Here is a 26,231-nt window from a genome sequence, read left to right on the forward strand (position 1 = left end):
TGTTTAAAGGTGCTTGTGTGTTTCAGATTACAGTCCAGCTGCTTAAATAAGATGTGCTTGAGGTTACGGTCATAAATTGTTAGTTGGACGCTCTCCTGGAGCAGCAAATCATCCCGATTGCAACGGTTGTTAATTTTCTTCATTTTGATAGTCTGAGGTTAAACTCAGTTTCTCATAAAATGTGGGTAATTACAGTCTATTCACGATCAACAAGAGGGTCAATTACCTTTTCACATAAACTTAAAAAGCAAGTGTGTGAATGTAGAGCGAAGCGCTTTGGGGTCTTATGGATTTGATAAAGCACTTTTCAAGGACAGGCCATTTACCATAATGTCAGGATGATATTAGTGGTTTTTCTCCGCTTAATAACAAAACTCATCATTTGAAAACTTCATTCTATGCTTACTCTGGTTATCTTTTGTCTTGCATTAAAAGGTGTTTGATGATCTGAAACATTTAAGTGTGACAAAAAAAAACATCATGAGTCTACGTATATGCATTCTTTACATAGCTTATCTTTTGAAAAAGCAGGTTGCCCCGCAGGCCTTTAAAAAAAGAAAAGCTGTATGAATGTCAGAAGTCAGAAACACAAATCTAATACTTGAAAGATTGTTTATTTGAAAACCAGCTGTGTACAGGTAATAGACAGACAATAAATAATAGCGAGAGCAAAAAAAATAAAATAACATTTCGTATGCCTAATAAATTAGGAAAAGAAGTGATAGAAAATGTACAGTTTACTTTACCAGCCATGGAAAGCAACATAAATACACACAGAAATGGCGATTTGTCCTGGATCACCTCCAGAGGTTTGACACCTTATAGTAAAAAAACAAAACAAAAAAAAAAGAGTAACACTGGCTGAACATAAGAACATGTTATTTAAAAGTACACGTAATGCAGGGACAAATACAAGTACACATCCTTCATTCTCAGCATGTCAAAGCAAAAAAAAAAAAAAAAAGATCTTATACAGCCTGCCTCCATACGTCAATGCAACATACATTATCAGTACACTAAGCAGTCAATGGTTGCAGCTCGAGAGGAAGTCCGCCCCGTTTCAACTACATAAAGCTAAACTAAAGATTACTTTAAGCCGAGCTAAAACTTGTCGGCTTGAGCCGAAATGCTATGGATGCACTTAGTATCGGTGCCGAATTAGCCCTACGCTTTGGGCTTGATCGGACGAGTCCATGATGCGAGTTAGTGTTTATAAAGCGTGAAGGCATTCCGTTGCGTTATAAGAAGATTACTAAAGAGATGAAAAGGCAAAACAGGTTTTATAGTACATCTGAGTTCCTTGAGAAGAGAAGTATTGTTAAATCAGCCTCGTAAAAAAAAAAAAAAAAAAGAAAACAAAAATTGCGCTGAGGTCTCAGAAAAAAACGTCAGATGCTTCGGTCCAAGACGCCTGCAACCGCACTAGCAGTTATGGTTTTTGTGAAACTTTAATTTCACCGAGTTAAACACACACTGCTCCAGGAAACGTAAACTGAAACATTTTTTAACCTTTAATTAAAAAGAAAAAAAATTATATATTCCACATTCTCCCAAATGATCAAAAGTAATATAAAGTAAACAACAAAAAAGTTAAGTAAACAAGCAATTAATATCTACAATACATACAGAGTACACAACTTATGTTGCTCATTTATGAAAGTTAATTACTTCCGGCCCCCATCAACACCCTCGGAGCTGATGTGCAGTTCGCCGCCGTCCGTCCCCATTTCCATGACGTCTGGAAGAAGTCCGTAAAAAAACAAAAACAAAAAAAGCTTTTCTAAGATGACAGAAAAGGAGGTGCGTGGCTCCCTCTGGTGGAAAGCCCGTGAAATGACACGAGATGAGGGCGGAGGCGCTTCAGAGATTATCCCCCGGCTGGTACTGAGGCTCAGTGGCTGTGAAGTAGTCCTCCAAAAAGGCTTGCAGATACTCAAAGGTGGGCCTCTCCTCGGGGTCCTTCTTCCAGCACTGCACCATGAGCTCGTGCAGGGAGGTGGGGCAGTCCTGAGGGCACGGCATCCGGTAGCCTCGCTCCACCTGCTCCAGAACCTCGCGGTTGTTCATGCCTGGGGACGAGGGAAAGCGGACAGATTCCCTCTCACTCTCACTGACCTCATTCAAAGCTCCCAGCAGCACTAAGCAGCTTAATACATCTAAGAGTTTGTGATTTACTGCTGGTTCTTTGTTTTTGTTTGCTTTAATACGCCATATTGTTAATGTGGTTTGATATCTTATGAGACCTTTTTTTTTCTTTTCTTTTTAATGATTTTTTTTACTTCAGATTCAAATATGCGTGCTTTTTTACGTGAAAGTGCTGCATAGTTGTGAAGCAGAATAACGTCCTAATGGGACGTAAACCTCGGCCTCGGTTTCAGCTCAACGTTGGGTGTTTTGCTCCCTTCGCCTGAATCAGAAGGTGCCACCACCAAGACGAATTTATCCTCAAAGGCAGTTTATTGCTCGGGATTTTATTTAGTAAATGGCATGCAATCCAATTCCAATTTTTTTTAAATTTAAGGATTATTGTCCCTCTGCTTTGCGTTCGTCTATCGTATAAAATTGAAACAAAACGCACTAACGTTTGTGGCAGTAAATGCAGCACAATGCTTATTTTTCCTCGCAAAAACCCTAACGAGGCCACAAGCAGCATTTACCAGACGTGACCAATCAACAGGAAGGCGTCTCACCTGGATAGGGCACCCTCCCCTTGGTGACCAGCTCTGTGAGCAGGATGCCGAACGACCACACGTCTGACTTGATGGTGAATTTCCCGTACAGCGCGGCCTCGGGAGCCGTCCACTTAATCGGAAACTTGGCGCCTGAAACAAGTAAAGGCGTTTGGTTTGTATGTTTACTCCTCCAGCTACAGCAACGTGTTTGTGACTTCGCTTTTGCCGATCCCCGAGAAAATACTTCGGCGGCAAGTAGGTCAGGCTTCATCTGCGGTTTCACATCACAGCGTCCCGCTGGGAAAATGACGGAACAGTTCCATTATCTTCCCCTCCCCTCCGCCCCCCTCCTCTCCTGTCTCCGTTCGCACTTGGCCCGAGTTAAACAATCGAATGCTTTTTAAGCTGCTGTCCAACGAGCAGCTGGGCATGTTGACAAGAGTAGTTTATGTCCGACTCGTTGAGGAAAAACAGCCGGACTGTCGAGTGGAAACTCGAGCAGTTAAACGCGCTCGTCTGGATTAGGTTTTTCACTGTTGCTCGGTATATATTCAGCTGCCTTTCAGCCATGTTCCAACCACATCCTTCTGTTTTCCAAGCCTTCATCAGAATAAATTCATGCATGTTTACCCTCTGAAAAACCACGGACCTTTTTCCTCTGACTGCAAGTATTCCTAAGGATGTTGTGGGTGAGGGAAGCGGAGGCTACTGAAGGAAAACTGGAGGAACATGCAAGATATGTGCGCACAGATCGGCCTTTGATGTTGCAACTGTGTCTTGAGTTTTCACTGTCTGACACTAAATTAGAATAAGCTTGTCCTGATTTAGCTCGTTTACGATTCCAAGTTTTTTTTCTATTTGGTGAAATGCCAGAATAGTAAGATAGAGTACATTTTTTGTTAACGTTTTTCAAATTCTGCGAATGACATCACATTCATCATGTGAACTGACAGCGTTATTGTTGAAAAACAGTAATAGAAAAAAAAAAAGAACAAGTAAACTGTCTCTGTTTGAAGATCCAAGTAGGTATGTCTGCTGCACATGAAGTAGGCATTTCCAAAGGAAGGCATTTCTCAGGATCTAATTGGACAAACAAAATCAAGTGCAACACGATTGGGGGAGCCTGTCGTCATTATTACATAATAACAGCAGGCAGACAGTATTAGCCCATCCGACATTACCTGCATCTCCATAACTTTTCCTCCAGCCTGTCTTAACAGTCTGGTTATATTTCAAAATAAGAGCATCAACATAAATCACACTGTTGTTATACCAGCTAAAAGTTGTGACTTTTCTGAGACGTTTTACAAGTAGGGAGGGTTAAATGTTAACACGTAGCCATTACATTAAATCCATTTTGGTTACAGAAACAATGCGAAACTGACATTAAGCTAATATTAAAAGAAATAAAAATTAAATTATCATTCAAAAAATAACGTTAAGTCAAAGGAAGGTTGTCCATTTGGATGTCCAACCTGTTCTTTGGGAGTAAATGTAACCCGGCTGGTGTCTTGAGATGTCACTTCAATATATTCACATTGTTTATACCAAAATATTTTGGCACAAATCTGCCCCTTCACTACGCTCCTCTATCCGGTGGGCCCACCTTGTCTCGCTGTGTATTCGTTGTCCTCGATGAGCCTGGCCAGACCAAAATCGGCAATCTTGCAGACCAGGCCGTCGCCTACCAGGATGTTGGCAGAGCGCAGGTCTCTGTGGATGTAGTTCATCCTCTCAATGTACGCCATTCCTGCTGCCACCTGGGAAAAAGAGATTTCATTATTTTTCCATCTAAAACGACATAAAACCGAACAGTTTCAAGGTCGGCAATGTGTGTTACGCAGAGAGCGTCTTCCTCCCCCCCCCACACACACACACATTAGTAAATGGGCCCACACTTCAGCCACGCCATTAAAACCACCGTCTAATGGAAACGGGAGAACGGCGCTGCAGCATTTAGCATTTAGTCCTGAAACCCAACGCTGGAGATCAACTCATTAGAAGATAATCAAAACCAGCTGGGAGATCCTAAACAGCCGTCATCTGATTGTTTTTACAAAACTATAAACACCAGCTGAACATTTTATTCAATTTGAATACTTAAACTTCTTTAAAGATAACTGGGGTTGCTAGTTTAATAATGTACAGTTTGTAAGGACTAATGCAAATTAATACATTTTATCTGACTGTAACTTAAAAAAAACAGATTTAAAGGAGCGATTGCCTCCATTTATTTAACAGGGACAAGAGGTTCCTAGCCAAAACAAAAAAAAACAAGGATGATTTGTAGAAAAGCAAAGCTAATAAGTTTATTGAGGTTTTGACTAATGATTTATGTGTTTCTTATGGGGCATAAATTGAATAATACAACAACAATACAACAAAGCAGTGATGGAATCAGTCCACCATAACAAACAACAAGAAAATAGCACAGTAAAAACTAGAGAGGTTATAAGCAGCACACCTGCGCTGCCATGTCCACCAGGTTTGGCAGTTTAAGAACTCGTCCTTCTCCGTCTTTCAGGAAATCCAGCAAACTTCCTAAAAAAAGAAGAAGAATCTGTTGCATTTCACTCTTATAGAGGTTTCCCAGTTATTCCCTGGGTATCTTTTCTTTTTTTTTTTTTTTGTTCTCTCGAGGAATGACGCGAACTGTGACCTTTGCTCATGTACTCTGTGACGATGTAGATGGGTTCTTCGGACACGACTGCGTAGAGCTGCACCAGTTTATCGTGTCGGAGCTTCTTCATGATCTGAGCCTCCTCCAGGAAGGACTCGGGCGACATGGTGCCAGGCTTCAAGGTCTTCACCGCCACCTTCGTGGTGCCGTTCCATGTGCCTGATGAAAAAAAAACAAAAACAAAAATAGTTGCAACAGGATTCCGTTTTTCTAAGGAGTGGTGCTCATCTTTGGAACAAAATGAACATTTTCTATATTTAAAACCCATTTTCAGTTCTACGTCATGCTATTGAGCCAGTGTGAGCCGAATGTGGCTTCACAGCTACTGGTTGTAGACTGCTGGGAGGGACCGAAGCAGAGTTGTGAAAAACTGTCAAAGAGATGTGAAATTATGCAAGGTTTTCACATATTTCTAAAAAGATAAAAACCGGAAAGGTGTGGCAGTCGTTTGCGATCAAAGTGAAACGAATTGTTACAGCTGCATGTTTTAGTACAAGTCCCTGCAGGGCCGTGAACTTCTAATAGGTCTTCTGAAGAAAACCGTGTCCACAGTACGACGCAGCCAAAACCATGTTTCACAGGGCTGCCTTTGAGGTGATGTCTTGGCTTTTTTTCTTGGCCTTCCTCAAAAAAAAAAAAAGAGAAAGATGTGTGACGTGCACGACTGAGAAGGTCCAGTCAACAGATTCCCTCTCTGTGGACCTGTGTGGGTCTTCAAAAGTGATTTATCTTCCTGCTTCTCTTTCCAGTTTTCGTGGACGGCCACGTCACCGCGTGTTTGGATTCGTGACATGCTGCAATTATTTTCAGAAGATGGATTGAACTTTGCTCCAAGAGAAGTTCAAAGCTTTATAAACGAACTCTGCTAAACATCGTCACGTATCACTAGGTTTCTGGAAGGATTTTGGGAAAAATGTGAGGGAGTTCATGGAAGGAGCGTGTCCTCTTTGCACCGGCCACCAACATGTACAGCAGATATTTAAGTATCGGTTAATGTTTAGAAGAAAAATTCTTTGTCAAAACTGAATGAAAGAATAACATCTCGCTCCTCCTAAGCTGCTGCTGGAATAGGACATTGGGACAAGTTGTGTTTTCATGAAGCTCAAGTCAAAATCCGCTCTCTAAAATCTTGACTCAGGCAAAATGGGTGCAGCTTTAAAACAGCAAATTAGAACCGGCTCCCACACGGACTCCAACTACGTACAGCTGTTTTGCAACAGCTGTCCGAACCGTCGCCCGCGCCAAACGATACACACCCATCCAGACTTCTCCGAACTGGCCGTTGCCGAGGCGTTTGATGAGCTGCAGAGACTCCCGTGGGATCTCCCACACGTCTTTGGTTTTGACGGAGAGGTCGGTGAGACGAGGCATGCCTTTGTGGCACGGCACGATCAGCCGACAGCACAGCCCTGCAGCCCTGGCTGGAAACGCGGAAGGACACACGCATGAAGAACAAAACTCCTACTCGGAGCTGTCATGGTAAGTCATTGCTCTCTCTCAAATCAAGCGCTCTCACCGGAGTAGTGCTGAACAAGCTGCTGGAGGGTCTCGAACTGGGCCCTGGTGGTGATGTAGTAGCCTCCGTTGTCCAGTTTACGAATCTTATAGTGTTTGACGTGATCTCCCTTGATGTCATCCCAGTCCTGGATGGAGAGAGAGTACGCCCCTGGAACGGAGACAACGCATGCGTCAACAAATAGCATATAGGCACGTAGCTCATGAAAACCAGGGAGCAGAAAACTGATGCCAGTACAATACAGTGATTTATGTAAGTATTTCCTATTGTTCCACATTCAACATTCTCTGTTCTTTGTGTCTATTTTAGCATAGTATGAATTTATGGTCGATATTTTGGCCTGAGGGTCATGAAATCTTCAAATTTCCACAGTCAAAAACAAGAACAGAAAGAGAACAAGAGAAGGAAGGATACGAGGAAGGATTAACAGGTCGGATAAGAGGAAGGAAAGAAAAGAGGGAAGGAAACAAAATGAAGAAAGACGTAAAGAAGAGGGATAAAAGAATGACAAGAGACTTGAGGGCACAGACTAGAAAGGAAGGACATGAGGAAAGAAGGACGTACAGAGAGAGAGGAGGAAGTGTGCAAGGATGGAAGGACAGACACAAAGGAATAAATTAAGGGCATGAAAAACACAAAAAGGGACGATGTACTTGAGAAGATGTAAGGGAAGAAAGGAAGGAAGACAGGAAAGAATGAATAAAGGAAGAAAAGAAATAAATGTAGAAGGAAAGAAGAAGGGAAAGTAGAAGTAAGGGAGAAAGGAATGAAGGGCACAACATTTAAGGTAAGGCCATTTTATTTGTATAGCACATTTTCAGCAACAAGGCAATTCAAAGTGCTTTACATGAATTAAAACACTTTGCACTAAGAAATAAAGGCTGAAAATGCAAATATTTTCACACATTCTTATTTCTCTTTTCCATACAGATCTGGACCTGGAATTTGTTGAAAGTTTTATTGAGTTTTCGAGTTTGCCAAGATGCCCTGCGCAGTGCTTGTATTGGCACGTGTTTCACACACCTTTCCTGAAGGGTAAAAGTTTTCGCTATCTCAGCGTGTCGCCGCTGTGCGGTACCTTTGGTTGTTTCGCTCTCACGGATGAGGAACGTGCCTCTGGCGTTGCCACCGGAAAGCAGCTGCCTCTCCGCGTCCTTTCGGCCTAATTTACCAAAATACCAGCTGCGGGAGAAACAAATAGGCATCAGGTTTAATATTTGTTGTTCCGAACACACTTCACTCGCTCTGTTTGTAGTGGGTGTGACACCGCGTCTCGTTACACAAAAGACAGACGGGGAAGTTGCTCGACATTTACGACGGGCTCCCAGAGAACAGGATCTGATCTCATGAGAAAAGGTGAACTCACTCCTCTGCCTGGATCGAATCCACAGGAGCGACGTAATTGCTGGGAATGTATCCAGTTCCACCTGTAGAGAGGGAACGAGCCTCCCACCAGTCACCCTCCCTGGGGAGAGAGAGAGAGAGAGAGGGTGAATGAACAGCAGGTTGGAAGAAACAAACACTGATCAGCAGCAGATCTCTGGCCCGAGGAAAACTTTAGCTCTAGTAAACCCAAAACGTTGCAGAATATTTTCTAGATAGTTTTGGCAACAGTCATCTGGTACTGTAAAGTGAAAACAAGTACGAGTGGGGCCCAAAAACAAACACTGAGAAAGACTGACAGGCATATTTGTGTGTACGCTGTAGCCATTTGCAAGATAATCTGTTCCTTTCTCAGCACATTTTGACTAAAACGAGCACAGGTGACTCTTGTCTCTTGTCCTGCAGAAATGTTTCGACTTCCTGTAAATATTGTTCTCATTAGGACAGACTGCTGTAGAACCAGCTACGGCTGCAATATTTTGAAGCATGACAGTAGCAGCTTTGCAAATTGAGAGACTGAAATCTTGGCCCCATTTTTTTTTTTTTTTTAACAAAATAGCTGCAATTTAGTCAGATTGAATGGAGAGATTATCTATGGGATTTAGTTCTGCACTTTGACTATGCCACTCTATAAATCATTCCCCGTTCCAAAAAAAATTCCTGGAGCTCTTAAGACAACTAGAACTTTAGAAAATACAAAACTTGTCAAGATTTAAAACGATTTAATGTATAAAACTTTATTTCACTTTGAAATTAGGTGATTCATTTTGCTTCTTTTTATTAGGTTTTTGTGTAGAGAAGGAACTTCAAGGTTTTACAATCAGCAAAAAAAAAAAAAAATTTTGTAGAAAGAAACCAACTGAGTCGTTTCCAAATTCAATCAAAGTGAATAAAAAATAAAAATAAAAAATTATTTGTTGGTGTCATTCTGGTGAATAAATTCCATGGAGATAACACATTAAACCAGATAAAATAAGAACTAGAGTATATTTACAAATACTGTTTCTATATAATGCTTGGTCAGAGTTATTAAGACACATTATGAAGGGGCCAAAAAGCCACAAAAGACTCGAGAACGGTCATAAACATGAACTACTTTGTGCTGGTCAGTCAGATAAAATCTCAATAAAATATGTTAAAGTCCACGTTTGTGACAAAATGCGGAAGAGATCAAGTCGTAAGAAAGGTTTTCTAAAGTCTGGTACTACAATCTGAAGCTAATCCTTTTGGCAAAAACTGGAGCAAAGTGTTGAAATGTGCCACACAGCCAGTCCCAGCGTGGCTTAAACTCCACGACGACGTTCTGCTCAGAATAAAAGGAGAACAACGACAAAAACAACGTAATTCAACACAGACACCGACTGCTCTCCGTGTTCCTGTGTGGCATTTTATCCCAGATGTAGCGTTTGGATCTTGGTGAAAAACAATCCCTAAACTAATCGGAGGAGAACACAACCAGCACCCTCCCTCTGCATGCTGTCATACAGATGTTTTCACACTTACGTGCTGTTGAGGATCTGAAACCTCTCCCCCTTTCTGAAGCTGAGGTCATCCTCCGTCCTGGCCTCATAGTCATACAGAGCCACGAACAGAGTTACCCCTGCAGGGGAAAACAAGAAAGTCACATACAGTATGACAGCTGGGCTTAGAAAGAGACCTAAAAGACTTGAAGGCCGTCTGTGATTTGTACGGATTAAAAGTTTCATTTTAAGTATTTCACCAAAACAGGAAGGGAAGAAGGATGGAGAGATAGGAAGCAAGCACTGACTTTAGGGTCAAAAGAAGACGGACCACAACAAAGGGAGGCAGATAGGACAAAGCAAAATGATAAACTAAAAACAGGAAGAAAGGAAGGAAGGAGACAAGACAGTAAAGAAAGGAATGAAAAAATGATTACAGAAGGGAAAACAAAGAGCTGCTGGACACAAGGATGGAAGGAAAGAAAAATAAGAAAAGAAATATGGAGAGAAAGAAAGTTGGTAGGACACAAAAAGGAAGAAGCATGGACAGAAGGGTGGAATAAATTAAAGGAAAAAGGAAGGCAGGCAGCTTAATACTCGAAAAGGAAAAGCAGAAGGATGGATGGAGGGAGAGAGTTGGGACACAAGGAACAAACAAAGGACACAAAGAAAGGAAAGAAGTAAAAACAAAACAAAGGAATGATGTGTGGACACAAGGGTGGAAGAAAAAAAATGCAAGAATGGAACATTCTGAAAAGAAGAACAGCATGAAGAAAGGACCTAATGACACAAAGGTGGATGAAGGACACAAGTAAGAAATTGTATCAATGTGATATTTTTAGGATTTGAGGCGTGGAGATCAATATGGATCAGTCCTGGTTTTAAGTCTGGCCCTAAAAATACTTTTATACTTACTGAGCAGCAAACAGGCGACATATGGGGAGTCAAAACTGGCCCAAGATCCTCGTCTGAATCGTCTCTCGAAAAAATGTCAGCCGTCTTTCGGCTCACCGCCTTTGTTTTACGGAATGCAACTTTAATGTTGTGGCGAGAGTCGCCACAACAGACTTTATCACAGAAATCGACTTGTTTGGCCACTAAACTGTTGTGGCTGTGACCAAAATAAAGGAATGCAGTCTTTTTTTGTTACAAGACGAAGATGCCTCTGGAGTCCCAGCATCTTCAAACAAGCCTGAAACTACTGAAAGATTTCACTTTCTGAATCCTATTAAACCCACCAAAAGCTCCCCTTTATCTCCTCTTGACCTTCATTCTCATCCAGTGTATCGACCTGTGTTGTTTAGTTCATTCACGCAAAACTCCACTGTACAATCCTCTGTCTCTATGTACTTGCACGTTGGGGGGAAAAGAAGGCCCAGGACAGCTAACGGTGAAGAAAGACTTGCTTCATATGTGTCTTTAAAGCCTTAAGCAGAAGCGGCGCAACGCGCTGAAGAGGGATTTGCACTCTTCAGCAAAATGTCTGGTCCTTCTGCTCGTCAGATGTGCTTCACAGAGCACCGGCTATAAATTAGGTCACTCTGTTTTCCATTAACCAGAGGGCCGGGGTCGAATGTCCTTCACAGACAGATTCCTTTATCGCAGCATGGCAATACTGGAGAGAAAAAATCTAATAATCCCAGCCATGATGAGATGTTTTTTTTTGTGAATCTAAGCTGTGAAGAGGGAGATGATTTCCAACGTGTTTGAAGCTCCCCTCTGTGTTAAACTGAATATTTCTGGTTTTTAATTGCTTTGTTGGACAGTTCTGACATAACCGTACGTTGAACGATTCCCCTTAAAATGACTTGAACTGAAGAGGTATTCACTCTTTTATTGGGATTTCAGGTTACAGATCAACAGAAAGTGGAAGAAAAATGTTACACGTCTCTACCAGCTTCATCTCATCTGGAGACCTTTGGGGGAAGGTCTGGTCGTCCACAAGGTGATTCAAAGTCTCCCCACAAAAAAAAAATAGAAGCAACTGAGATCAGCGAATCATATTTAAAACAAGAAACGCATCGAAAGAAAAACAGCTAAACATCTCAGCTCAATCAAACAGGGTTTAATAGTTTCTGTTTATATTTAAGTCCTGGCACTGATTCACGGTCGGATTTCTGACATTTAATTGGGTCGTTTTAACACATAACGATGCTAAATCTTTCCATTGCAGCCATGCGATGTGTGGTTTTCATTGTCCTACTAGAAGGTGAGTCTGTGAGTCTCCACCCCGGACTTAAACAGTTTCGCAGCCTCTTGTTTTTTTGAGCAAAACACGTTTTTGATCAATTTTGACACTTCTTTCGTAATAAAACGTTTTCCCACAACGTGACATTGTCACAAAGTGGGATTTTGAGGCTCTTTTTGAACAATAACTTTATTTTCACAGCTTTTCCCACATAAGGTCAAACTTGAGGAGTGACTGACGTAAACAGATTCTCCCACCTGAGCGGTGGATGTCTGCACCTCCTCCAGAGTTACCATGGAAATCCTGTCTGGACTGTTAGCTTAGCGCAGGGATATGAAAAAGAGCCACTCTTTTCACCTTCCACAGTGGCTCTAAATAACATCGTTTAAAAAAAAATCATCTAATATTTTTAAATATAGATGTTATAACAAATGCAGGTTTTAGATTATTTTTTTTGTCATTGAATAATTGCATTAAGTTTCCACAACAGAATGACACTAAAAAAAAACCAGCAACATGTTTTTAGATCTTTTTTTTCTGTCATTTAGTTAGAAAGTGTTTAAATATGATTTTTCTGAAAATATCCACAGCATCCCGTTTGTCTTCTTTTTTTCAAAAAGCGTGCGCTTTTGTTTATTTGAAACTCCTACAAACAAAATTAACTTAACGTTTGTTCTTTAAGAATGTCAACACATTTCCTGCAGTAAATATTGATCAAAATTATAATCATGTAACATTATTGGCTCTAGATAAGCTTTATTTAGCTGGATTGAAGGTAAAAATGGGTCTTCGCATTGTGAAGGTTGCAGACCCCTGGTTTAGTAGGCCATGTTTAAAAAAAAAAAAAAATACACACTACTTTGTGATATGCCAACCAATCACAATGCAGTTTTTGATTGCATAACAGATAACAGAAAAAGTCCAGATACTTTTCCAAGGCAGAATAGAATCGTCACCTTCCTAAAATAATGATTTTTTTGCAAAAGAACACTTGACGACGTCTAACTGCGACCGACAGAGCAAGACCGTGGTAGTTTTTGCAGCCACAAAGTGTTGTGCATTAAGTCTGCATGCGGATAAGCTGCTGCGCAGGTCCAGCCTCACCTGTCCCTCCCCGAGACCGCAGCGTCCCGGACTGCGAGGACGTGTGCACGCCTCCGAACACCGTCACCCCCTGCGTGGCGGCGGTGTGGAAGTTGTTGTAGTTGGGGATACTGGTGACGCCGAAGCTGGGGTAGTGCTGCGGCGTGGGGTCGGAGCCATAGCGGTACCCCGAGCTGTGTGTGAGGCTGGTCTCGCGGTCATCGGTGAGTTTCGCTGCTTCTTTATCCTTACATTGGACACAGCCCATCCTCTATCGTCTGTGAGCGGACAGAAAGAGAGAGAGAGAGAAAGAGAGAGAGATGGAAGGAGTGAGAGACAGAATGAGGATGTAGGTGGAAATAACAGCTCCAAAGCTGCCTCTCCTGGGGAATTTATGATTTAATCTTCCATTATTTTACATTTTCCTCTGAGACAAAGCCTTCAGAAAAATTCAACAGTTAGGCTGAAATTAAACCCGATCCTCGCTCTCCAATTTAACACAAAAACAGACCGAAACCGAGCCGCGTGTGGTTGCTTTTAAAATATGAATTAACTTCTTTATGGCTTACTTCTCCAAAGTGTCGCGTGACCACACATGTGCAAAGAATTTACTCCCACGCCACCACATTTATGATATGGCATGCAGTTCGTTTTTGTTTACTTTAACAGGAGCTCCACGCACACACACACACACACACACACATCTATGGACCCGGAGTACTGAAGTAAAAAAACAAAACAAACACACACAGCAGCAAACCGCTTCCTGGCACTGCTATTTATCCCTGAGCACGGAGGATTTGGCCTGACTAAACCAGTTTTGCTAATGAGTAAGGCGATCTCTTTAGAAGGAGCCCTTCCATCTTTATGGACCCAGTCACACTAATGAACATCTAGGCTCAAGGTGTCCCTGGAAGAGGGTCTTGAAGCTGGTGAAGCATGGCTGGCTGCGGGGTCGTCTTTCATCAGAGCGAGCAGCCGACTGACTTCAGACGCGGCTAATTGGAAACACACTTGTTGACAGAGTCTGTGGACGGGGAGAGGTGGCATTAGCGGGAAGGGGAACCGTCACCGCTCCCTCCATCAAAGAAAAGGATGGGCTGTCAGCTGATGGGGGATAATTTATGAGTGCTGGGTGTAAAAGGAGCAATAATGTGGAAGTATTACTGTGCCTTAAATGACAGGTTTTACACTAATTGCATTCTAGGAGGATGAAAAAGAAAAAAATACAATTAATAGTACAAGTTTGGAAATACTGAAACAAAAAGAGTTTTTACTAGGGTGTTATTATTATTATTGTTATTGTTATTACTAAGGCTGCAGAATAGGATTAGCATTAAGAAAACTGGTGGCATTATTGTTGCAGATTGCAATGACGATACCAGTTGGCATTAACTCACATTTTTTTCAATCCTTTTAAAATTTTTTCATAAATAAAGGATAAAAATATGACATAAAAAACAGTACTTTACAAAAGTTCTAGCTTATCACCCACAGAAGTTTATCAATCGGGTATCATTATTAATCGTCATCATCATCATCATCATCATTTAATTTACGTTGGCTTAGTAAAGTATTCATATTCCCTGAATTTTGTCAGGTAATAACCACAGATTTCAATTAATTTTATTAGGATTTTATGTGATAAACCAACACAAAATAAAGCATAATCATGAAGTTAAAAGAAATCTTAAAATCTTAAAAAAAAAATAAAAAGGTTCGACACACTTTATTGTTCAGCTCCAATAAAGTGTGTGTGGAGGGTTTTCATAACAACCCTCCACACAGGGCGGCGCAGCCTGAGGGGCGGCAAGCATTCAGAAAAAAAAAGAAAAAGAAAAAGCCCTGCCAAGACCGGAAATCAGAAAAAGCTGCGTATTTACAACTTTGGAATGGTTCCGTGAACGTTTTTATCTTGGAAGCAACAGCAAAAAGAAAGTAGCGATAATTGCTTTATAGGCCTAGTTAGTTGTTGAGTACTGAGCAGCTCCCAGTACTCTGATACCCCAAATTAAAATCCAGGATAAATATTCCCCATCATCGCTGCTGTGGGGAAGATTTTCCCTCAGCAGGGAGTCAGAATCCAGTCAGAGTTGACAGGAAGACGAATGGAGATAAATAAGATTCAATAACAGTGGGAAACCCAGTCAGAGGACGCAAACGATCTGAGGCAAAGGTTCACGGTTATGCATAACAACAACAACCCTAGAGATCTACATGCTAACATATAAGCATATTTATGTTTTTAAAAATCTGTGACAACACACTGCTTTATGTTGCTCTATAAAATAAAACCCCAATATAACATAATGCAATGAAGAATGCTGCTACCATGTCACAAAAAGTGAAATATTTTTCACTTAAAGCAAACTTTCTCTTAGGATGGCTGTTGCGGGATAACTGAAACTTTCCTGAAAACATTTTATCATCTTACATTGTCAAAAGGAAACACGTAAGCGAAGTGTAACATCTCTAGAACAGCCGGGCAAATTCACTTTACAAGCTCAGATCTCCTGCCTTCTAAATCTGCCGCAGCTCCTGTGTATCAACAGACGGCAATAAAAACAAACTATGGCTTTGGCAGACCAGGTGACAGGCACAAATCACTGCTGTGCCGTACCTGCGGAACAGGAATCCCACAGCAATGCACCTGGCGGGATTCTGGGAAGCACGGCGCTCTGTGTGCTCAGAGCTGTTCGTTTCACTTCCTCCGAGCCGGTGAGCGTTTGCTCCACTCTGCCTAACTAACGACGGAGAAGGGGAGCCACTGCGGAGAGAAAGAGATCAGCGTGATTCACGACCGCCCATAAAACTCCATAAAACACCCAAAAGAGGGAACGGGCTCGCAGAGAGCGCGCATTACGGCAGGAGCCCGGAGCAAAGTGGAGACCGCGGACAGAAACGCAAGGAGTTAAACTGCAGATTTGTCTCTAATCCTCCAGATTTTGGATAATCTTCTTTGACATTTATGTTCACATCTTCAGTCGTGTGGTGTTTGCAGGATCCCTCTCAGACAGTCCAGCACATGTATTCAAGCTAAAAATACATCATAAAACATTTAGTATAGAATGCGAGCACATGAGCAATCAATAAGTATTTTGAACGAGTGTTTGCAGCAAAAACTAGCAATATCTTTTTCTTTTTTTTTTTTGACGAGCAGCTTATAAAACATTTACGTTATTTGGCTGCGGGTTAAGAAAACGCTATCGTGTGAGTTTAACGGAGATGTCCATCTATTTCTTACCTTTTTAAAACCAAACTTTCAAGTAACAGTGTTGAAAAGAGTACTGATGAACGTTCTGCTGCTGCTTTGCATAAGCTTGAAGTATTAAGAGAACAGACAGGAGGAAAATGGCAAGAGTCTGTTTTCGGTGACTGCAGAGATTTAAATAGCACTGCATCCACTCCTGGAGGGAGCAGAGTAAATGAGGGGAGATCTCCTGTTACTGTTGTGCCTGTGGGGGGAATCATGAAAACCTGCTGTCTTTTCCGAGTTAAAAGGGTCCAGGGCGTCTCCGTTTGTGCACGCCTTCCCACCGTGCGCAGGCCGTCACGTTCGGGCAGCAGAGAAAAGTTTCCGGGCAGAAAAAGATGCGCCGCATGAATCAACACAGGCGAGGAGACGGATAACAATCATTCACCACTGTAACGCCATAAACATGCCACGCACACATTCATCAAAAAGTTTCAGATTCAAGCTATTACATGGATGAGTCAACACCGTTTATCATACGGGAAAGTCCAAATAGTTTTACTTTTTCTTGTGTTTACGGTGACAGAGAGCTACATAAACAGACACTAGCTCCAACAGACACAGGCCAAAACTCTGTCTGGTGGGAAACGAATGCTGCACATGACCATAAAAACACCAACCCAAGGTAGAGCATAGTGGTGGCGGCGTAATGCTGTGTGGAGGGTTTTCACACAGCATGTACAAGCTAACTGATTATTATATAGGGATATTTCCTTCAGCTAAAACAAAGCAACGGTGGAAGAAAAAGCTGTTAAGTTGGGTTTTACACTGCGTAGTTATCGGCTGTCTTGTTCAAAATCTTTGGCCGCGAAAGAAAATCTCTAAAAGTGATCTTGCATTATTATGCCACTGTCAGTCTCTTACTTCAAAACAACAATATTATCATTTATCGGAATAATTACTGGGACAATTTATCGTCCAGCAAAACTTATCGTGAGGTCAGAGGTCAGTTTCTTTCCTCTTTCAGCCCAACCACGAGCCCTTCTGCAGATCTTGCCACTCCTGCATCTTCCTCCCCCTCTTTCCAGCATTCGAATCCAACAATGACCGCATTAACGCCCGTAACTTAGTACCAATTTATTGATAGACTAACACATTTATCAACTCTGTCTGATGCAACTGTGCTCCAGCAGTAGGCGGTGCGGCACAACATCTTCCATCATGCAGATTGACGGGAGTTGCAAACACATTTAGCCTGCACAGTGTGCACGTTCAAGTCCAGCTGCAATTTTGGTGCAGCAAAATATTTCAGACTTGAGCCAGACTGGGGCCGATATTGAATGTAGGGATGGAAGTTTATCATATCGTTTATTGTGATAAATTTCTCATTATTTATCGCTGCAACAGAAAATTTCACTTAATTCCCAAACCTGAGGATATTGTCCGTTAGTTTTTACTATTTTCTCCACAGTTTGTTCAAGGAAAGCATCAATAAATCAATAATTTTGAAAATATTATTAAATGCATTTACAATTTGTAGATCACACTTCTTTATATGACTAGTGTCCTAAAGAAGTGCTTTACAAGTTGGAATGTTTTATGTTTTTCAAGAGCTGTATTTGTGTTTGTGGGGTTATAATTGCTTTGACACAAAGTCACAGCTATACAGTTATCTAAAAAAGGAGTAATAAATCATTCTTATTGCCAATTTTATCGTTATCATAATAGTGCCACAAAATATTGCGATAAAACTTCAAGTTCATTTCGCCCACCCCTAAGTGAGTATACAAAGAAGTGTTTTAAAGTCTGTTCCTATGTTAAAAATGTCAGATCAAAGCCAACACTTTACAAAAGTACACCGAGCTTTTACAATATTTATTTACGGTAATTAGATAGTATTTTCTCTTTACAATCACAATTTTGCTGCATTTTGCATTTTTTGCAAAATGCAAAAAAGTTCAAGTAGTATCAAGACTTTTTCGAGGGGCTGAGTTCCAACACGCTCAGCTCAGATCAACCTGTGACACAACTTAACCCCCCCAAAGAAAGCACATGATGGTATCACAGCCTTAAGTCTTCACCTCAGTCTCAGCAAGAACAATTCTTGTGCTATTTTCAGACCCAGATGAACAGCTTGAGTCAAAGAGGCCCACAGCAGCAAGGTAAGGAAAGAGACAGGGCTGTTCCTGCAAGTGTGTAGGAATGTCAGGTTAAGGTTAACAGATGGATAAAACAGGAAACAGTCAGACAGACCTGAGAAGGTGACGCGTCCAAAGTGAACGCTCTGCACAGACGAAACCATCTGCATCCAGTAAAACAGAAGTTAAAATGTATACTTTTCAAGGTTCATCGAAACATCAAAGATCATAGTTAGGAAAAAATTTCCTGTGTAGGTTTTACAATAATCTATTAATCGCATAATAAACAAACTCAATAATTTTCACTTGCATAATTTATTGGTTTTTTTTTCTTTTTCTACCAAAAACTGGATGAAAAAAGTCTTCAGACTGGTGATTTGGTGTCAACTGGCCCTTATTTTGAAGGACAGTTTTGTTCACAGAGACTTAATGATTCATTTCATATTTTGTTTTGTTTATGTATTGTTGATATTTGAAAATTTTTCCAGTTCCAGTGTTAAATGTTCATCAGAATTGTAAGTTTATCTCTAAGAATGTGTCCTTGCAATATTATTGCTTGAAAATGGTCTCAACACAACAATATTATCGTTTATCGCAATAACCTTTGGGTCAATTTATCATGCAGGAAAATTTGTTATCGTGACAGGGCTATTATTGCATTTATAATATATCAAGTAATATCTTTTATATTTATGCCACCCTGTTCAACACCATCCTACTTCATTCATTCATCCTTTAAATCCTCACCTCTCCTGCCTTCAACCCTTACATCTACCTCTCACTACTGGATCCTACCCTTCATTCTCATGTTCTTCAACATTCATCCCTTCTCCTAACTCCCAAAACCTTACTTCCTTCGACTCTCATCTCTACCACTGAACTCCCTAAACGCTCATTCCTACTTCCTCCAGCCCTGACCCTAACCGTTCTCCTTCATGACCATCTTCTTGATCCATCTTCCCTGCCTCATTATCCATCATCTTCTTCGTTTGACCCATTCGCTCTACTGCGCCCTATGTGGCATCATGAAGGTCCTTATCTGGACTGGGGAACTGATGTGCTGAGACAGAAATGCCACTACGAGTCTGGATCGCTGAAGCATCCAGCAGCCAGCCTCCCCTCAGATGAGTCCATTAAAATTCATTAATCCTCTTCTCCCAAGACAGACACAATCCTTTAAATAAATCTTTTAAAATAACATTGTTGTGGCATGGTGCTTGCCAGTAAATCACAGTTAAATTATGTTTATTTGAGTGAATTGAATAGATGGCCTTTCAGAAATCTCGCTACCACTGCATTAGATCTTTTGGCTCCTGTTTTCTCTTAAAACAATTCTGCTTATTTGCTCTAGTGCCCAAAACAGTTTTCAGTATTTACTGAGTTTTTGGTAAATTGAAACACATAATCTGCAGAGCCAGCATCCTTACCTGATACAAAAATAAAACCTCAATAACAAAAACTGGCTTTGAGTCTTTGAAACCTGACCAAGAACCACAAGACAGTGAAGCTGTGCTCAGATTGTGATTACTGGAATGTCTTCATCGTTTCACAGCACTTAATTACCAATCTCTCACAAATGCGACCGCTTCCAAACACAGGCCTGATTCTTTTGAGGTGTAGTGTCACTTTACACTCAAGACTATTGATATGTAGGAGTTAATGTCGAACTTCCCACCCGACTCCCACGGACAACGCACACGCGTTGACCTTACCCAAGTCCAAAACCCGACGTTTTGTTCCACCAACAAAGACAAGTACAAGAAGAGCATCACTTGAAGCTGTGTCCCATTTGGATGAAATACGACAAACGCCGCTCTGTCTGCTGGATTTTCTACGACACGGACAATCTCCTCCTTATGGCTGCCATTCTCTGGATAGTTACAACATTTGCTTGTGTCAGACAACCGAGTTCATTCAGTGTATCAACAGCAGGACAATGGGCACATTTCACTTGGCCACAAGATTACGAGCACAATGAAACGCAGTGTTAAAGCTTTCAAAGCGCTCTTCGAGCGCTGAATGAACAGAGTGGGTTATAAAACCCACAGCTGAGCTTCATACAGTACGTGGTTTAAGCCTAGCTGTGTTTCAGTGTCACAGTGTTCACAGTTGAGTGTGTTGAGTCATGCTGTTAAATAACTGAGACCATTGTAATTATCCGTTCAGTCAGCTTGATTTGGGCATCTTGCACTGACACTTGGGAAATAAGGAAAATTGGAGTATCAAAGAAACCAGGAAATAGCAGAGTATTTGTCTGAATTTGGGATCTGTCGATGAACATTTCCAAATGTTGTTTCAGTGGAGGGTAAAGGTTGGTTCTTCATCGTTTGCCAACATGATGAAGAACCATGTTGTTATCCTTTGTACTTCCAGCAGAGGATACTGGAAATATATTAGCTGAACTTAAACTAACTCAACAAAACAAATTTTAAAAAATGGACCATGGAGTCTGCAGGTGACTCAGTAAATCAGGAGAAAAGAAATAATGACAACTTCTGAGTCTTAGAAACCACAAAACACGTATTAGCCTTTCATGCTAATGTCAGTTAGCCTGGTCACTCTCCGTGTCAAGCAATTTCCAATTGATTTCCAGTTTGCTTACGTTGGGTCTAATTTCATTCTCACATCCAAGTTCTGAATTTAGAGGTAAGTAGCCACCAGCACTTGTTCCTGTTTCACTGTTCAAATGAAACAGGAATACAGGAAACAAGGTATTTACTTATAGAAAAATATCAGCCACCACAAATGATCAATGTTCAGAAACCTATCAGTCTCACTGATTATCAAAACTTAAATTAGTCCTGTATGTTCTTTATTGTTTAGGATCTAAATTAGTTAGGCTTTACACCCAGCTACCCAGCTGTAACTTATCAGTAAAATTAATTTCAGAGACTTGTTTTTTACTTACGTAAAGAATCAACCTGGAAATTTGAACAGTTCGCAAAAGTTCATAGAGTGAAAATCACATTTATACTAAGAAACTGAAACTAAGGAGAATTTAATGGTTACAAACTACAGATTTATGACATAAACAATTTGACATTGAGGAAGTGTTACTTGAATGATGAGGGTTGTTTTTAATGGTCTAATTCTAACTATTATAGCGTGCTATTTCCAGAAAAACAAGAAATAAATCAGAAAGAAATAAACAGGGAAAGGAGACTTATCAGGAAGTATTGAGCAGACAATCAGAAGTGAGAATTGGTGTAACTATTCCTAATTTTGATTTCCCTTGTTGGATATAATAAAAGACAGAACTTGCAAACTGACCTAAAATCAGAAAAAAAACATTGTTTTTTTTTGGGGGGGGGGGGGGGGGGGGTTATGAGCAAACAACTTATCTAAGAGTTCGTTTTGCCCAGCTTGTGGGCAGGAGAGCAAAGAGTCATTGTAAGCAAAAGGTCAATAGCCAACAAGTTTCAAATTTCCTCCAGTGAACTTTGCTTTGAGTAGATTATTTTTCAAAGCAAAGATTAGTGCACCAGTACACTTCCTGTCTTTGACTACAGGCGCTTATTGCAGCACAGTAAATTCAGATTTACCTTGCAAATATTTAATCCTACAATTTATTTTGAGTCCCATCCCACTAGTGTACCACAGTTTGAGGGCCATGCTTGTAAACTAATGCTGAGGTGCAAACATGTCAGTCATCTGTTTTACTTGTGAACACAAAGGTCCTAAAGAAACATTTGCATGGAGCATTAGTAACTCATTTCAATCTAGTGAAACACATCACGCACAACTGTGCACTCTCAGGTTTAGGGTGATGAGTGGAGATGAAGACATGTCAACTAAAACACCAACTGCATCCTAACTTATATCACATGGGCAGCCAGCACATCATCCCATTTGTGTTTGCCTCCAAGATGGATGGCAGCACCTCCAGACACAACAGATAACCCGATTAAAGCGGCTTTAATTGGAAATTTAACAGCGTGGCAATGCAATAAGCTCAACAAATGTGACAATTAATTCGGAGACTAATCAATAGGAGGCTGTCTGCGGGTCGAGGTGACTGTGGTGCTCTCGGCCTCAGCAGTCAGCTCTCCTCTGCAACCCAACCGTCCCTGCAGCAGATGCAACACCACTACAGAAACGCACGAATGCAAAACACCAGCCGCAATCACAGCACGTTGTTCTTTTTGACTGATCTCAAACTCTCACATGAGAGCAAAACCCACTTCTACAGGAACCGTCTGGCCATACGACCGTGGCGATTTAAAACGTGTTATTTATCTCCCCTCTTCTCTCCATAGATGGATTCAACCCACAGAGCAAAACAGAGGACGAGGCGGCTGCACCGGTTTGGAGCAGAAGTAAGATATAAAAAACAAAAGCAAGCTTACCGCAGAAAATCAAATCAATCCATCGGAGTTTTCAGTTGAGATTTTGTGAAGAAATTTTTTTTAATGTTTTTTTTTTTCTCTCTCCTCTGTCTGTGTTTTTTTTTTTTCCTCACACGGAGGGAGAACAGAGGGGGAGACTCGTTCCTGCCGGAGAGCCTGTCGCCGCCGTGTGTTCGGATGATGACGATGGAGTGAGAAGTCTGTCAAGCCACACTAGCTGTATCGAGCACTTCCGGTTAGGACTTTCAAAATAAAGCATCTGTTTCTGGAGGAAAGCGAATATTCCATGTAAATACATTTAATTTTACATACTTTATTGAATATTATTTCACTATTTATCGCATAGAAGCACAATAATACACACCACAATTCATTTTCAAAGCATAAATCTGTGTTATTGTTCGTCGCAACTAAAGAAGTGCCGCTTTAAATTCCGGTTTGTCTCTGTTTGTTTTGAAGCACTTTGTTTTGCGTGAGGCTGATGCGGAGTCAGACCGCCTTGATTGACAACGTTTTCCTCCAATGAGAGTTTACAATGTGGGCACAAGTGGGGCACCTCCTCGTCCATGAGAATGCTGGAAAACAGGGCACTGTTGTTGGCTTTTTGTTTTTGATCAAGTGAATTTCAGCACTCGAGAGGCAGTCCTGCTTGCTGTGTTAAAGTGAGATTTTTTTTTTTAACTCAAAGTCAAAAGGACAGAACGTAGCCTGAATGTTTTCCTTTTTAAAAACCTTAGAATATCTGCATGAGTTTACCTGTCTGTTAACATTGATAATAATGGAAATGAACTGTTGCCCCTTTATTCCCATCAGAATATTTGAGGCCAATGAAGAAGACCAGATTCAAATGTACAGCGCCCTTCACGCCTGCTGAGTCCCTTTGTAAAAACGTGCAATAAGCCTAAAAGTACTGCTGAAATAGAATATTTTACATGTAAAAACAAACAATCAAACAAAAAACGATTCTTCTTTTTGTCTGACTTTAAATCAGACTAAACTTTCCGTTTTAGGTTTGGAAGGATTACCCAATTTATTTAAATTTTCTAATGACAAGGGAGAAGATTTTTTATTGCCTGCTACACATTCAGAAATGTACATACCCTGAAATCTCTATACCTCTATACAATCTGGGAAAGGCTTTGTGAGTTTCTGAAAGGCTAATTCGAAACATTTGAATTGTTAAAATGAGACACAACTGTGGATGTAATCTAAAGCAACACCAAGCATTTTCAAACTGCTTTCATAAGTGCAATCATAGAAAAAATAAATTACACAATGTGAAAAGAATTGTGAAACTCTAAATCCTCGGGAAAACTTTCAAACACTCATAGCTTATCTAGTCACCACACTCAAATACCAGGATGCAAAGGGAGGCAAACAAATCTAAAGCTCACAGGTAAAAAAAAAAAAAAAAACAGCAAAAAAAGTGGAATCTTAGGATTACTAAATAATAATGTTTCTTCGTATGAAGTAGAAGACAAGAGAATGAGCAATTTAATGTCTTACGTTTGTTTTTCTTAATAAGGCGGATTTTGGCTACTGTCAAAATCTCGCCAAATTAAAAGTTAGACCAATAATCCCTTTTCAAAACAGCAATTATAAACATTGAGCTTTTTAGCAACACACATTCCAGGTGTGTTTGGTGTGAAACAAAGAACAAAATGTGTGGAATAGCACCTCATGCCCACAAAGTGAAACGAACAATGAAATTCATTTGAGGATTTTGGACAGTCAGTGCAGGACAAGAGTTTGTTTTATTCAACGTGCCCTTATGTACATTTTGAAGGGCCTTGGTGAAATGCGTGTGAAAGATCAGATTTTATGTTTTCATGAAAACTACTAGCAAAAGGGGGAGGAAAATCCAAAAAACAAAACACAGAGAGATGCATCAACCTTCAGGTTTTCGGAAATCAGCTTGATGGGTTTAAAATATTGTTCATTATTCTGACTCAAATTATAATGTCTGCTAAATGGGGTGTTTTGTTCAGATACAACAAAAGATCACCTTTTGTGTACAGAGATAATTTTATCCTCTTAAAAGACACATAATGTAATCAGTTTCAGAATTAAGTGGCTTAGATACCTGGTATTCAAAACACAGACCTTAACATTCACCTCATAATTTGATTTGGATTATTTTATTTTCAGATTACAACTTTGAGCTTTGCTGCTCTTTCTGCTTGACTTTGTGTCCTCAACCTGCCCCATTTTTTAATTTTTTTTTAGGTCTGTGGCTCTTTAAAAAAAACCTGATTGGTTTGAAATACATAAAATGTGAACATTCCTGTGTTCATTTAAGAACTCTCAGTTTGGTGCGCTAAATGTTTAATCTTTTTGTTGTTGTTTGAAAACAGTCCGTGCCCCACTGCCTTTGTCTCTAGGTTTACATATTCTTTGCTGCTCCTTATCATAATTACAGCTTTGCATGTCATCAGAATATGGCAACAATGAACGTGGCCTAGTTAGCGGGAGTAGAGAAGTGGGGGTGAAAGAAGTCACCCTTAATCCTCGGTCTGCGGCGTGTGTTCGCTGTGCAGTCTCGACTTCACTCTCACGCCCGCTCCTCCGCAACCAGAGGTCACAGTCGCTAAAGCACCTTGTCAGCCAGCGCTCTGCTTCTTCCTCGCAGCCATTTTGGACCGGTAACCATGGAGATGTGGGTCAGGCAGTGATGGCAGAGAGAGAGAGAGAGAGAGGGAAAGAGAGGAAAGATTTGTTGCTGCTGGTGAAGCTGGAGCGCTGCAGGCTGGCGGAGCAGACAGCAGAGCCATAAAGTCTCATTATATCTGGGTCACTGGGATGCTCCAGCTGCAACACGCAGACAAGACACTATTATGCAAGAGGAGCGACGAGGGATGTTATGGGTGCAGGGGCTTATAGTTACAGGGGAGGTCTGTTTACTCAGAGGGGCATATGTCATGAGGGGACCCTGATAACATAGCAGCAGACAGGCGGCAGCCACCTAAACACAATGATGTTGTTTTGACACATAACAATTCAAATTGAGAGACAATGAAGCTTCCATTCTAAATAAAATGGGAGCTCTGGATTGGATAATTAAGCTCTGCGTTGCTTTCTACATTGGTGTAACATTTACTATTAGTCCACCAAAGTGAATGGCTGGAAGTGGATAAAATTACATTTAAAGACGGAGGTTCTGAAAACGGGTGATTCATCTGATTTCGGACCAGTTTGTTTGTATGTCTCTCCATTGATTTTTTTTTTTTTCACCTTTACCCACTTATCATTTTTAATGATCTAAGAAAGCCTCCCTGCCCCCTTTAAGATTCTCCGTCAAACTCAATAACATGACTTAGAAGCAGAAGAAACATTTTGCTTAGGTAGAACTAATTTATATAGTTTTCTATAGAACTGAGATCAAATTCTTTTGATGGCTACTCCAAAACATTGACTTTGATGTCTGTAAGTCACTTTGTAGCAAATGATCATTTTCCACATTTTCCATTTGGAAAATCTGATGGCCACGCTTTTACTTCCTGGTTGATGCAGCTTTAGTATTTCAAAAATAATTCTCCTTCCTCATGATACCATCCATTTTATTTTGTGGAGCG

At 40.8% G+C, this 26,231-nt stretch overlaps 1 protein-coding gene across 1 annotated transcript; it reads right to left on the reverse strand.

The window, feature by feature from the left end:
* Positions 1-595: 595 nt before the first annotated feature.
* LOC103458742 (tyrosine-protein kinase fyna-like) lies at positions 596-22,808 on the reverse strand. The gene is made up of 12 exons (XM_008399760.2): positions 22,660-22,808; positions 13,004-13,260; positions 9,755-9,851; positions 8,235-8,333; positions 7,947-8,050; positions 6,869-7,018; positions 6,609-6,773; positions 5,332-5,511; positions 5,137-5,213; positions 4,279-4,432; positions 2,691-2,822; positions 596-2,069 (listed from the first exon to the last, which is right to left on the reverse strand). Exons 2-12 carry the CDS (start codon positions 13,248-13,250, stop codon positions 1,861-1,863), a joined length of 1,614 nt encoding a protein of 537 aa, XP_008397982.1. The 5' UTR covers positions 13,251-13,260; positions 22,660-22,808; the 3' UTR covers positions 596-1,860.
* Between the last annotated feature and the right edge of the window lie 3,423 nt (positions 22,809-26,231).

This window comes from Poecilia reticulata, linkage group LG22 (assembly GCF_000633615.1).
Source record: "Poecilia reticulata strain Guanapo linkage group LG22, Guppy_female_1.0+MT, whole genome shotgun sequence".
In the NCBI taxonomy this organism is placed as follows: Eukaryota; Metazoa; Chordata; class Actinopteri; order Cyprinodontiformes; family Poeciliidae; genus Poecilia; species Poecilia reticulata.